The 14,384-nt window shown below is 52.9% G+C and overlaps 1 protein-coding gene across 14 annotated transcripts in view; it reads right to left on the bottom strand.

Moving 5' to 3' along the window:
* Positions 1-14,384, bottom strand: part of TACC2 (transforming acidic coiled-coil containing protein 2) — a 213,385-nt gene that overhangs the window by 96,480 nt on the left and 102,521 nt on the right. For 12 of the 14 annotated variants that reach the window (XM_058697977.1, XM_058697987.1, XM_058697989.1 and 9 more), the window contains 2 exons: positions 12,959-13,084; positions 1,860-1,994 (listed from right to left, as the gene is read on the bottom strand). In XM_058697977.1, the coding sequence (XP_058553960.1) occupies positions 1,860-1,994; positions 12,959-13,084 (261 nt within the window). The remainder of the gene's footprint in view (positions 1-1,859; positions 1,995-12,958; positions 13,085-14,384) is intronic. The other 2 variants (XM_058697988.1, XM_058697990.1) reach the window with 1 other exon arrangement.

Genomic DNA, 14,384 nt, shown 5'->3' with positions numbered 1-14,384 from the left:
AAAATTCCCAGAGAAAAGCCATTTGCGCTGGAAACGTGGGGTTGTGTCATCATTTCCACAGCAGCCATTAGAAGCAGGACGAGGCAGCAGGAAGCCGCCCAGCATGCTTGCAAGAACAGAACATCTGTCCGTTCGGTAATAAGATGTGCCCCGGGCCTTCTTTGTCAAGACACCAGGCCTCACTGCCCTGCCACTCCCCTCCAAGCCCAAAGAGGAAAAGACAAAACCACAGAGGTGGGGGGAGCAGGGACAGACTGCACCATGCGTGTGCACGGTGAAAACACAAAGAAGGCACGCCAGCTCCAGCAAGAGAAGCCTGGCTGCAAATGGGAACAGATGCACAATGTATCTCCAAACCATGAGACCAACCAGAACTTCAGACTCTCCGGCCCAGGCTCGTAAACAACTTCCATTTCAGCAAAATGAAATTTTCATCTGTACATTTTTGAAACTTAAGTTGAGAACCTCCAGGACCCACACCAGAGGGGAAAAGACAAGTTTTATTTGGATCCCTGGATCTAGGCCACAGCCCTGTGGCTAAGAGCAGCCAGGGAGAGAGAGGACTTAGCAAAGTCTGCAGGTGCAGTGGAGGGTGTTTTTAACCGCAGCCACGCCTGGTCTCGTCTTGGCCCTGGGCAGGACACAGAGCCTCAGGACAGTCTTGGTCAGTGCAGAATCCAGTCCTGCCCTGCCAGGCAGCTAGGGAGAGAGCCTTTAAAAGTGCAAATTTGGGGCGCCTGGGTGGTTCAGTCAGTTTGAGTGTCCGATTTCAGCTCAGATCATGATCTCACGGTCTGTGAGTTCGAGCCCCGCGTCAGGCTCTGTGCTGACAGCTCGGAGCCTGGAGCCTGCTTCCGATTCTCTGTGTCTCCCTCTCTCTCTGCCCCTCCCCTGCTCATGTTCTACCTCTTAAAAATAAATAAACATCGGGGCGCCTGGGTGGCGCAGTCGGTTAAGCGTCCGACTTCAGCCAGGTCACGATCTCGCGGTCCGTGAGTTCGAGCCCCGCGTCAGGCTCTGGGCTGATGGCTCGGAGCCTGGAGCCTGTTTCCGATTCTGTGTCTCCCTCTCTCTCTGCCCCTCCCCCATTCATGCTCTGTCTCTCTCTGTCCCAAAAATAAATAAAAAACATTGAAAAAATTAAAAAAAAAAATAAAAATAAATAAATAAACATTAAAATAAAAACAAAAATGCACATCTGATTGTATCTCTATCCTGCCTCAGGGCTGCTGGACCCCCTCAACATAAAGCCCTGGGAGCCAATGAATGGCCCAATGGCCAAAGCTAAGATACTTTGGGCCAAAAAAAAGAATCAAGTGTTATTTTATTATAACCCAAAGGATAAAATAGATAACCCCAAGTCCACATTGATAGAAATAAATGAGTCAATAAATCAGTAAATGGGAACTGAGGTCCCCCAAGGAAGAGGGATTCTGCCAGCAGATGGCCTTCAGACTTGAGCTACAGCTTTGGCTCTTCCCTGGCTCTCCAGCCTGCTGCCCCTACCACCCCCCGCCCCCTGAAGATTTTAGACTTGTCAGTTCCCCAGATTCACATGAGCCAAGTCCTTAACATACGTTTCTCTGTCTGTATGTATATATACCTCCTATTGGATCTGTTTCTCTGGAGACCCCTGATAATACACTCACTCACGAAGGACACCCCCATGGTGACACAGACACCTGCCTGCAGGGGTAAACTCCACATCGGCTACAGCCCAAATTCATGGCATCACAGATCCAGATTGTCAACACCTTGCTGGTGCCATACCCGATGGCAGCTGAGTCCAAGGCCTAGGGGGAAGAGACCACCAGGCCCCTCCTCTCCAGCAACCGTGGAGGGAAAGTTTAGTACCATACCTGCTTAAGTCCTTGGCCAGACCCTGGCAGGAGAGAGCGGAAGCCTCTACTCCATCACCAGCTGGGGCAGAAGGCAAAGACACATGTTCTGAGGCTCGGGGAGTGAGATCCGCACAGGCAGCAGCTGGGGAGGTGCTGGGGACACAAAGGGAGAATTATTCCCAGTGGAACTTGGCTCATTAATGGCACATTCATCAGGCCCCCTCACCCCACCCAATTCACCCCACACATGTGGGATGGGCTGTTTAAAGACCCAGCACATGGCTTCCCTCAATCCCGGGCCCGGTTCCCCAGGGCCTTTGCTTAGACACAGTGGAGGCACCCTCCGGTGCCACAGCCCCCTGGTCAGGCGTGGATGCCTCGTGTGTGAGGTTTCAGCAGAACCGGGTGTTTCCTTGATGGAGGCAGTGCGGGTGCTCAGGACACTCTGTGAGTTGTCTTGTGTGATTTTTCTTCTGGGGAGGGGACTTTTGTATGATCATTTCGAATCATTTTTTTATAGGCAGTGAATTCTGTGAATTCAGCTTTGCAAACGCCCTGGGATACACCCCCTAAAATCCGAGGCTGATAAAAGTCAAGGCCAAAAGGCTGACAGGTAGCCAAGGAACCTGCACCGGGGACCTGTGGGGACCCTTTGAGAGGGGGGGGTGCGGGTGCTCAGAGATCTATAGCAGAGCGGCATCCCACATTCAGTGGGTGAGCGCCCCCTGCTGGACATCCAGGGAAATACCCGGAGTGCAGAGAGGGCCCCTGGGTGGGGACCTTACGTAGGAAGGACAGCCACCTGCCAACACACCCTCAAGCAAAGAGCTCAAAACAGGTTTGATGTTCAACTGTGGCAAAAAGCAAGGCTCACGGTGCCGTCCACAGACTAAAGCTTGGGAACGGTTTTTGGGGGGGGGGGGGGTCGGCCCTCCCAGCCTCCCTCCAGCCGTCCACTCTGCTGCCCACAGGGAAGCTGGCAGGGCCGAAGGCGGCCCAGTTACAATTATGTGACTCAGCACCAAGGGCCTGAAACCAGGCCTGAGGTTGGAGTCAGGGTCTGAGGTTTCCGAGCCTCTGGTAGAGGGCTCATTTCTTCCCTCTGGGTGGGAACCCCTGCAGGAAGCCCCCCGGGTGGCAGAAATGCAGGACCCCTGGGTCTCAGTGTCAAGAATGTTCTGCTAATTTCCATCCATCTCCACCAGCTCCACCTACGTGTGGTTGGCCTCCTGGTGTGGAGCACAGCTGCCAGGGGCGCCCTCACACCCCACGCACCCTCGCTCCAATTCCCCGTCGCTGCTTAGCAGGTACTACGGGGTCCGCCTTGGCCTCAACCCCCGGTTCCACCGCCCTGGCCGTCACGTGCTCCGCTCCCACCAGGCCGGCCTCCCTCAGCGCCTACAACACGCGCCGCCTGGGCTGCTCCTGGACTTGCAGGCCTTCCCCAAGCCAGCAATCCCTCAGCCTCCGTGCCCCGGCTTGGGCATTACTAATCGACAGCCACAAAAACAGCAGAAGCTCAACCCCACTGGGAGCTCAGTCTGGTGTGCCTGGTCCCGTGCGCCCTGTCCCTGGTACCTTACGGTAGGCGGCCGGTCCAGCATGCCTGGCGCCGGGTACCTGGTCCTGTGCCAAACACTTTACACATAGGACCTCGAATAACCCTCACAACAACCCTCTGAGGCAAATGTCACCACCCCCCACTTTACAAAGAAGGAAGGAAACTGAGGCGCAGAGAGTTGAGGTCGCTCAGCCGAAGTCATATAGTCGCAACATGCAGCCAGGCCGCCCGCAGTGAGCACTGGATTAACAGGCAGAGGGACAGGGAGAGATGGAGTGTCCCAACTGGGCACGACCAGGCCGGGTGTCAGGAACAGAGGCAGAGCGGGAGCCCAGGATGCCTTCTTCCCCCGTGTAATGAGGAGAAAAACAGAGACCAGAGCGTAAGGACCATGGGTAAGCCTGGAGCAAGGCCAGTGCACAAGTGGACAGAAATTTACTAGTCCCCGATTTCGGTTCCTACGGGAGTGACAGTGCTCCCTCCTCGGCAAGCCCCGTAAAGATCTGGTTTGATTTAATGTGAGCTGGAGGAAGGCGATACAGACCGTGGTTCTGCTGCTTCCAGAAAACTCTGGGCAGGGGAACGGCAGGGGAAGGTTTCCGTCTTTGAAAACCCTGGCGGAGAGAGTAGGAGACGGGGCCTGGGATCTGTGGCCCCAGAGCAAAGCCAAATCCACGGGCGAAGAGCACTGACAGTCACACTCCGCTGAGGGGCGTGCCCACAGGTGACAGGTACTTCCCTGCCCTGGGAACACTGGGGGTCCCCTCGGATCTAGACTGGAGGCCATGGAGCCTGCGCCCTTCACCCTCCCTCCTGCTGGCCCACCACCAGGGCCACACCCTTCCCGCACCAGGCTCTCTGAGCCAAAGGTACCAGACAAATGAATCAACTGCTCTGTTAAGAACAGAGCCCCCCCACCACCTCCCAGGGGCCTCCAGCTGGCTGCTGGCCCATTGCCAGGGGTCAGGGGGGTCAGGCCCCAACAGGGAAGCGCTCAGTGACTCAGACCAGCGCCAGAAGCTGGGATTGTCCTCATCTCTCCATTACCCCTTCCTGCTGAGTCACCTCCTTCTCCTTCCGGAACCTCTCTGTCCCGGCCACCTCTGCTGGTGACGATGGCTACGACCTCTCCGAGCAGGGCTCCTGTACGTCCCGCTCTGCCTGCCTCCTCTGTCCCCTCACACCTATCCCCACGGTCACCAGGATAACCCAGCTCGAGTTCTGATAAGGTCCTTGCCCTGCCTGAAAGCCTCCCCAACTTTCTGTAGCCTTAGGAACCCAGGTGAAAAAAACTCCCTGGCCTCCCACACCCCATCTCTGTCCCTGTCCCCTCCCAGGTTTGTCCTCTCCCTCTCTCTGCTCCAACCCCACCAAGCTGGCCCCCTGACGCTCCAGGCTGCTTCTGTGCCTTGGCTCAAGCAGACCGTGCCCCTGAATGCCTATGTCTCTCGCCCCCTCCCAGTCCCCCCCCATAATCATCCTGAGGGGCCACCAAACTACCCCCTCCCCAGGTGGGGGTAATGTGCCCATCCTGCATGGCCAGGCTGGGCCCGGCCCCACCTCTGAGCACCTCGTTTTCAGCTAAGGTGTCCTGCTCCCCTACTAAAGTCTCAGCCACTGTGGCCTCTCCGGCCCCCAGCACAGAGCCTGGCATGTGAAAAGTGCTCAACACAGGACAGCTCCTTCCCTGCGTCCCGAACACATAGGCCACCAACAGCAGGACACCTGTGCAATCTTCTTGGAATCCCAGTCTGAGGCAGGACCAGTAACCTGACTCGAGGGCAAAATGGAATGCAAAGTGAAAATGCAGAGCCCCGCATTCCAGAAGGATCAAGAATCTCAGGACGGTGACAGCACACCATTGAAATAAGCACAGGGCCCTGGGCGACTGTCTGGGTGGCCTGCCCACAGGGCCAGCCCTGGTTCTAGACGCCAAGCAGGAACTTACACAGGGTCCCTGTACTGCCCCCCACCCCGCCCCGAGCCTGAGCTGCCCCGGGGGACAGCGTTGCTAGACAAGGTGGGGACAGTTCAGCCTCTCTGTGCCAGCTTCTGTCTGTACCCAAGCCTCCCTGAGCAGCAAGGGCTCGTCCTCAGACATCGCGGTCAGGGAGCCGGGCCCTTGGCAATGGCCAGCACCCCTGCCAGCCCTCAGCGGGAACTCCCGGACGGCCACCGAGCCGGCACAGAGGAGGCCAGGGCATCCCGATGCAGGCCTCACACGTGAATTCTCATTTCATTTCTGCGCGGTACTAACTTTCTCTTGCCTCGATTTCTTCTATAAAATGGGCCGGGGGTAGGGTGTCTGAAGGCCTTTTTAATAAAACTCTGAGCTCCCTTTTCTCATTTAAGGAATTAATGTTTTCCAAGCCTTAGTGGAATAACAAAGAAGCTGAATTCACATTCACAGCATGTTTATCTTTTCGGAAGATGAAGGAAATGTTGATTTAATTTAAGCCTTTTTTGTTCAAGAGAAGAGTTAACAAGAAGAGGCCACATGAGCCACCACACCTCCTTCCAGCAGACAGGCATGACTTACTGATCATGGCACTCTTTCCTGCTAGGCCCAGTTGGACAAGACCTTAGAATCCTTCCTAACGCAGACGGCGAGCCATGGCTAATGGCCAGACCTCGCCATCTCCGATTCAGTGCCTCACCCAGGTCCCCACAAACAACAACTGGTCTCCTAACCATTTGGATGCAGTTTCCGCCCCACGCAGGAACCAGAGACACACGGACGATGTCCATTCAGGGCTTCCGTTCAGCCTGACAGGCCTGTGAGTTCAGCCATGGCGAGATGCTGCCAGTAACTATTACCTTTTGATTGCCTGTTCCGGGCTTTTGAGTCCTTCCCGGCAGATCCCCCACTGACCTGATAGCGAACTGCATTTCAGAGATCGGCCGGAGGTGCCAAGCTAAGCCCCTGTCCAAAGACAGACACCAGAGTGACCTCGCTGTCACGGAGGGCGATAATATCCCCCAAACCCCGGGCAGAACACAGCACGTCCTGTCGGGCCAGATGGGCGACACCACCTTATCTCCCATTTCGTATCGCCATCTGGAAGGTATTAGCACAACAGGCTTTCCTCCCAGGCTCTTGATTTTTTTCCTTCTTGAATTCCCAAGTGCACACAATCACGTAATAGGGCAAAGGCTAAGGCCAAAGACTCGATTCAGATGGAAAGTCAGATACAAGCTAGAGGGGAGAAAGCACTTTGACACTGTTGCTCTGGAGAGCTAAGCTCGGCCGGTCGGGGCCCCGGACAGCAGGCCAGCAGAGGCCTGTGCTTCCCTCCATAAGACAGTCTCAGCAATGGGAGATACACTCCTCGGAGATGCAGCTACTGCAAAGCCTGAGTCCCAAGGTGCCCAGACAGGCTTGCAAACTGGCTGGAAGCTCCAAGGCAGGCCCCTCGAGCTATTTCTAGTCTCTCTCGAGATAAACCAGCATGTGAAACTCAGCCCATGCGAGAGAGTGTGAACAGGCCCTAAACATCCTGACCTTCACACGTTCAACAAGGGGGACTGGCTCCACACAGTTAACCCTGAACTGGCTTATCAGTTCCTTCCCAGAACATTCTTACCCTGTTTCCCTCCACAAAGCAAACCTGTGTTCAGAGATGGGAAACTGCTTTTGAGCTTGACCCAAGCAGAACTCAGGCTAGTTAATAAACTAGAGGAAAGGCCATAAACACCACCCCAACGCCATCCGAGGGCCTTTGATCTGGGTCACGAATTCCCCCCCAGTGGCCAGTGGCTCTGTGGTGACAGAGACTGCAGAGAGGGGCATGCAGAGGACGGAGGAAACTGATCTCAGGTGGCCAAGATGTAGCGATTTATTCAGAAGGGAAAAATCTACCTACACAGATAAATTTGCTCAAGATCCGTGAAAAACCAAAACAAGGGCAAGGTCACGCGTTCGTCTGAGATAGGAAATTGGCAATATTTCGGGGCGCTGGGTGGCTCAGTCGGTTAGGCATCCGACTTCAGCTCAGGTCACGATCTCGCGGTCCGTGAGTTCGAGCCCCGCGTCGGGCTCTGGGCTGATGGCTCAGAGCCTGGAGCCGGCTTCCGATTCTGTGTCTCCCTCTCTCTCTGCCCCTCCCCTGTACATGCTCTGTCTCTCTCTGTCCCAAAAATAAATAAACGTTAAAAAAAAAAATTTAAAAAAAAAAGAAATTGGCAATATTTGAACCCTGCCAACATGTCAAGTGATAAGCTTCCATGTAATAGTAGCCAGCTACTTGGAAATTCAAAGGCCCTGTCCGAGCATGCAGATGCACCCCAATTTACTCAGCCAACTGGGTACTGGCCACATCAACTGGATTCGTAAACGTGTACCTTTAACATACCATTTATCTATTTATTTAAGAGAGAGACAGAGAGAGAGGGAGAATGTGAGTGCGCGAGCAGGGGAGGGGGCAGAAGGAGAGAGAGAGAATCTTAAGCAGGCTTCACGTTCAGCATGGAGCCCAACACAGGGTCTCTGATCCCACAACCCTGGGACCATGACCTGAGCCAAGATCAAGAACTGGGATGCTTAACTGACTAAGCCACCAGGCACCCCAACACATACCTTTTAAATGGCATAAAGGAATTCTGTCACTTATTTATTTTATATCTATTGTTTTTGGAATTGAGAGAAGATTTTTGCGTGATCCCTATTCTAAATTAAAAACAACAACAGCAACAATAATACGTTCACTCTGTCATGCAGTTTTTACGATACGGTGCTTGCTTAAATAAAAGTTCGGTTAAACTCGGCGAGGCAGTTGAACCCGCTCCTGCATACCCACAGCTGAAAATCTTTTGGTGCAAACGGCTGCCCCCAAAATAAATGCATGGCTCGGGAGCAAGAGGAAAAACAGAAGCTGTAAATCTGCGTGAATTCCCTGTCTTTCGACTTCAGAAAATTCTGAAGTTTCCGACCGTGGTAACTCCATAGCGAGGCTATGACACTGGCTGGAGCTATGCCCACTCCTGGCTCTCTCGTCTGACAGTGGGAATCAGAAACTCGAGCCACCAGCTGCTAGGGGCAGATGTCTCCAATCCTGAAGAGCTGCAGATAGCCAGACAGGTTGAGAACGGCCCCACCTTACCTCGTGGCTCTCCAGCTGTGGACCCCAGACCAGCAGCACCATCACCTGGGATCTTTTAGGAATGCAGAGTCCTGGGCTGCTCCCCAGACCTCCTGAGTCAGAAGTTCTAGGGGCGGGGCAGCAATGTGTGCTGTAACTGGGTTATCTGGATGCACACTAGAGTCTGGCCTCCCTGGACAGGAGTCAGGTGAGTGGCTTTCCAGCTGTGTCCAAGGGAGAGCCCTCAAGGTCTAAAGAGACCCCTCTGTTTGGATTCCTGGCTAAAGGAACTTCCAGGATGTAACCAGAGTGCCCCGTTTTACTCTGTTTAATAAGTGTGGTTTTATTTAAAAAACAAGTTCCGCTGCTTTAAAAACGGTCTTGAAAATACTAAACAGATGGGCCATGGACAGTGTAGTCATTTGCAGAATGTTCTCGAAGGTCTGGGCCCAGGGATGCCAACGGCAAAAAGGGAAGCTCAACCAGTTTAGAGCAGGTTCGGAGGCTCTTCCCTGGGGAAGAAGCAAGGTTTGATGTCCTCCGACGGCTTTAACAGAGAAGAAGGGGGGCGTGCGAATGCCTTTCATTGTATTTGAGAACTGCCTCAGAGATGGGGGTGCCTTTTTTTCCAATTCAGAAAGAAGACGTCTTGTAAGGGAAAGATGTGGCACCAAAGAACCAATAGGTAATCGAGAGAGAGGCAGAAAGGTGGCTTAAAGCAAACCCTCCAGTTCCATGCCAAAAAAAAAATTTTTTTTTTAATTTAAATTTAAATTTAATTTTGAAACTTAAAGTACCAACCTACTCCTAGGGGGAGCAAACCTCTAGAGTGCACCGTCTCAGCCTCCTCTGCCCTGTTTTCTTCCCCTCTGCCTCCCCTGTCCCTACCCTACGCGGGACACGACCCGCGAGGGGATCCAAGGGTGGTGCTGTGGTTTGAATATGTGTGTCCTCCCTCAGTTCACATGTTGGAATCCTAACTCCCAATGTGCTGGAAATAGGAGATGGCACCTTGGGGATATGAGTATGTCCTGAGAGCCCCCACAAACGGGATTAGTGCCCTTATAAGAGACCCCACAGGGGGTACCTGAGTGGCTCAGTTGGTTGAGCATCCGGCTCTTGATTTCAGCTCAAGCCATAATCTCCCAGGTCATAAGCTCAGGCCCCAAGACTGGCTCCTCACTGACGGAGCAGAGCCTGCTTGAGATTCTCTCTCTCTCTCTCTCTCTCTCTCTCTCTCTCTCTCTCTGTCTCCCCCCCCCCCCCCCGCCACCCCACTCCTCTTGTGCTCTCTCTCTCTCTCAAATTAATTAATTAATTTGAAGTCTGCAGCAAGAAGGTCTGCAGCAGGGAAGGGGATCCTCACCTGACCACCCTGACAGACGTCCAGTCTCCAGAACTATGAACAATACATTTCTGCTGTTTATAAGGCCCTCGGTCTGTGTGGTCCTTTGTCACAGCAGCCCCAGCAGGTAAGACAGGTGGGGTGGGGCGGCAGGGCCATTTCTGAGGTTAAAAAGCAACCAGTGCCCACCTAGAATGCCCTTCGCGGTTATTCTCTGGGATCCGCAAGGTCAGGTACAGTTCATTCCTGTTACTCACAGTAGTTACATTCTATCAAGTTGTTCCGGGAGCTGAACTGTGAACCACCGTTCCCAGCAGGTAAGCTGGGTTAGGTTCCTCTAAGCCCCTGGTCACAACATTCTTGTCAACCCATCACTACGTAACCTTGTTTTCTGTGCATTTCTGTGTGAAAACATCCTATTTAATAGATATCATGGATTCATTAACATTGAATTTATAGCCAGCAGCATTATAACTCACACCTGAATGAAGCTCATCTAACATGAATGAAGCTTATCTAACATGGATATTTTCTACGGAAGGCACACCACAGCCTTCTTGCACTTAAATACGCTTCACAGCACTTCAGCACTACCTTGGGGGCCATTAAAAAAATTTTTTTTTAATCTTTTTTATTGTTGAGAGAGAGACAGACATAGCGTGAGCAGGGGAGGCGCAGAGAGAGAGGGAGACAGGGAATCTGAAGCAGGCTCCAGGTTCCGAGCCATCAGCACAGAGCCCGACGTGGGGCTCGAACTCATAGACCGTGAGACCATGACCTGAGCCGAAGTCAGACGCTTAACCGACTGAGACACCCAGGCTCCCCCCTTGGGGGCCATTTTAAGCAGCAAGATCATGAACGAAAAAGCACAAGATTACAAAAGCCATGGCCCTAAATATACCATGCAGACACCTGTTTCCAGTAAGAGAGCTACAGTAAGAAGACAGGGCGTCTTCCGCCACCCCCGCTGGGAACAAGGGCCCCAGGCAGCTCAGATTTTTGTTGCTCTGCACATGTTCACAAATGACCACAAGCCATGAGCGTTGATCTCGGGGTTACAAGTAAATCTTAGGAAGGGGCAAATTCACAAATATGGAATCAGTGAATAATGAGTATTCTGTGGAAGCAGCTGGTGACCGAAGCCAGACCCACCCTTGCTCCTATCAGCACTGCCTCTTTTCTACTGATTTCCAGTAAAACCAAGAAAATGAGACCCCAGACAAATGTTCAATAACGCTGGCCAGGCACCAAAGTTGCTCATTGAACTCTACCTGCACCGTTCTCCTGGGAAATAAAGCCAGAAAGCTGGCCAAGTTCTCAGCACAGATAAAATCTGTACTTGACCACTGGTTCCTTCCTGCATCCTGTGATCACTCTTGGTCACGGTCAGAGGTGACACAGCCCTACAGTGCGTCATCTTCCTTGGACTTGAAAGGGGCCAGTGATGTAGGCGGAACCCCGTGCACTGTGGGAGGCGGAAACTGGCTCTCCCCGCAGCCGAACACAGGCTGGCAGGCCAGCAGGACCTGCTTGGAATCCCAGTTCCACCACTCTCCAGCTACGTGTCCTTGAACACGTTAACGGAACCGAGCCTCAGTCTGCTCATACGTAAAATGGCGAAGGGGTTCCTAAGAGAACCCCTCACCTCCTAGGGGTATTTGGAGGATTTACAGAGACACTCAATGTGACACACTCAAGTGTGGTGCCTGGGGCACAGAAGGGGCCTTCAGAGCAAGCTTTAAGAGCAGTTATCACTGCCTACTGTGCGGGCTGGGACAAATCATTTAAAATACAGTCTCGGGGGGGGCGTCTGGGTGGCTCAGTCTTAAGCATCTGACTTCGGCTTAGGTCATGATCTCGCGGTCTGTGAGGTCGAGCCCCACATTGGGCTCTGTGCTGACAGCTCAGAGCCTGGGGCCTGCTTCCGATTCTGTCTCTGTCTCTCTCTGCCCCTCCTCTGCTTGCACTCTGCCTCTCTCCTCTGCCTAAATAAACATGAAAAAATATTAAAAAACAAATAAAAATGAAAAAAAATAAAATACGCTCTCAGGGCTGGGAGGGAACTTCAGAAACACGGACAAGACCCAAAGACACGTGAGTTCTTCTGGGAGCCACAGAACCACACAGCCAAGTCGCCCTGCATCCAGCGCTCAGAGAGCTTCCGCTTGCCCCTCTGGGTCCCTCCTGTAAAATGGCCAGGGGGGTGGGTGGGGGAGGGTTGGATGGATGGGTGTGCCCCACCAGCTTCCCAGCTCGGGGTCCATGGGAGCGCCTGTTCAGCACGCTATCCCTGCTGCCATGTGGGGTCACACACTGGGGCTGCTTTACTGATATAAACATAAATTAAAACATCTGTGTATAAAGCACCTTAAACTTATGCAACGTCATGTGAATTAAATCTCAAAAATGGAAGCATGTGTGTCTGTGTGTGTGTGTGTGTGTGTGTATTCAATAAACCTATATGTATATATGTGGGGGGGTGGGGAGGAGCATGTGTATAGAGAGAGATAGGTATGTGTGTGTGTGTGTGTGTACTGGCATCTGAACCAAGTCCTGAGGCTGATGCTGGGCAAGCCTCTTGGAAATCAAGTGCCAGTGGGGTTATGCACAGTGCACCTGGACATCTGCAATTGCTGTGGGGTTGCCGAGGCACGTAGTGCAGGTGAGGGAAGAACCCCCGCCCCCCCCCCCCCCCACCCCAGCAAAACCCGTCGGCCAAGCAAAGGCACAAGGACCCGGTCCCTCTCCCCATGGTGTTGCTGGCTCCCCTCTGCTCTGACCACAGCTCTCTGCTAACCCAGCTCGTGTCCTGGGAGGTCAGAGGCAGTCAACTGAGTCATTCCTTGGAGAGGTATAAATAGCACGTCCTCTCTCCCAGAGGACTTCTATTTTAAATAGGGGCCCCTGAAGATCACAAGGGAACAGATCTCTAAATCGCTCATTGGGGCGGGGTCTTCTTCGTGTCCCCTTAGGTCCCTAAGGCCCCAAGAAGAGTCCCCAGCCCTGTGCAGCAGAGGCGTGCAAACCTACGTAGGGGTGGCGTTCAGGGGAGGGGAGGGGAGTGGAGGGAGGCAGCCTCAGAGACTGGGCCCCGGGGTCCCACCACCAGACGCAGGCCTAGCCCCCACGGTACCTCTGGGCTGTCAGGTCCCCGGAGACCTGGCTGATGGCTTCACCCTGGTGGGGAGAGGCGGCTAACAGTGGGTTTTCAAGGTCCTCGAGGGCAGCTGGCTGGATGACATCATCCGCTATAGGTGACCTAGGGAGAGGAGAGGAAAAAAACCCAGGCTCAGAAATGTTCCTTGAAGTTTTCAATGTGTTTGAGCAGCACAGTTAATCTGGACCCCCAGCAGGCTTTCCGGAAGGATCTGCTGCTACTCCAAGTGTGGCCCACAGGTGGCGCTGGCCCAGGAGGAGAAAACACAGAAACTGAGTCTTTAGAAGCCTGCAGGGCGACTTGATAGAGTAATTTTGTCTGTGGATCTAATAATAAAGGTCAGGACGCTGCTAAACATCCTACAATGCCCAGGACAGCCCCACCACAAAGAATTATCTGGCCCAGAGTGTCTATAGTGCTCAGGAAGGAGAAATCCTGGCCGGGTATCATTTCCATTTCCTAGTAATTCATTTAATCGTTTTTTTGTTTTGTTTTGTTTTGTTGTTTAAGTTTTGAACTATATGCCTTAGAAACTTTTAAAAACCGCACTGGCCCTTCATCCACTGAGAGGGTGGATACCAGACAGCCTCCAAGGGCAGCGGGCTTTGAAAGTGCAGAGGGACACAGGTCACCGTCACAGTCTGGTCAACACAACAGCTCACTCTGCTGGGAACCCCCTTCCATAATCGGGTACATCTTACTAGTTCATCACGGAGGTCCATGAGTGTTTCTTTCTGATGAACTTGGCTCTGGGCAGTGAGGAGCAGGGCCCTCACTTTTGTTCCATGAGCAGGCACGGATTGCAGCCTGACTCTTGCGTCGTAAATGAGGAAGAGGCGGGCCCCGTCCTCATGGAGTTTACAGTCTTAGGCAAGAGTCAGACATTTCTTAAAATGCTTGTTTAGTACCAATCGCAGTCACCACCAAGAAGGAAACATACAGAAGGCTGTGTGAGACAAAGCCAGGAGGTCCCAGCCGGGAGACAGGGAACATTTCCTTGTTTAGGGGGTAGGGTGAGGCCACCCGGTCAGCTCGGCAATAATGAATGTTCACTAACGTGTACTGTGTGCCAGGAACTGCCAGTCTAAGTCCTCATAGATATCACCACATATGATCTTCACGACAACCCTGTGAGGTGGGTACCATCATTAACCTCATGGTAATGGGGTTTTTACAGATATGGGAACTAAGGCGCAGAGAGGCTGAATAACTTGTCCCTGGTTGCACAGCTGGTAAGGGGCAGAAGCAGGATATAAACCCAAGCCTGACTCGAGGGGCAATGTTTTTTTTTTTTGTTTGTTTGTTTGTTTTTAATTTTTTTTTTTTTATTTTTGGGACAGAGAGAGACAGAGCATGAACGGGGGAGGGGCAGAGAGAGAGGGAGACACAGAATCGGAAACAG

Source organism: Neofelis nebulosa, chromosome 13 (genome assembly GCF_028018385.1).
Source record: "Neofelis nebulosa isolate mNeoNeb1 chromosome 13, mNeoNeb1.pri, whole genome shotgun sequence".
Lineage (NCBI taxonomy): Eukaryota > Metazoa > Chordata > Mammalia > Carnivora > Felidae > Neofelis > Neofelis nebulosa.
This window is presented reverse-complemented; position numbering and strand designations above follow the sequence as displayed.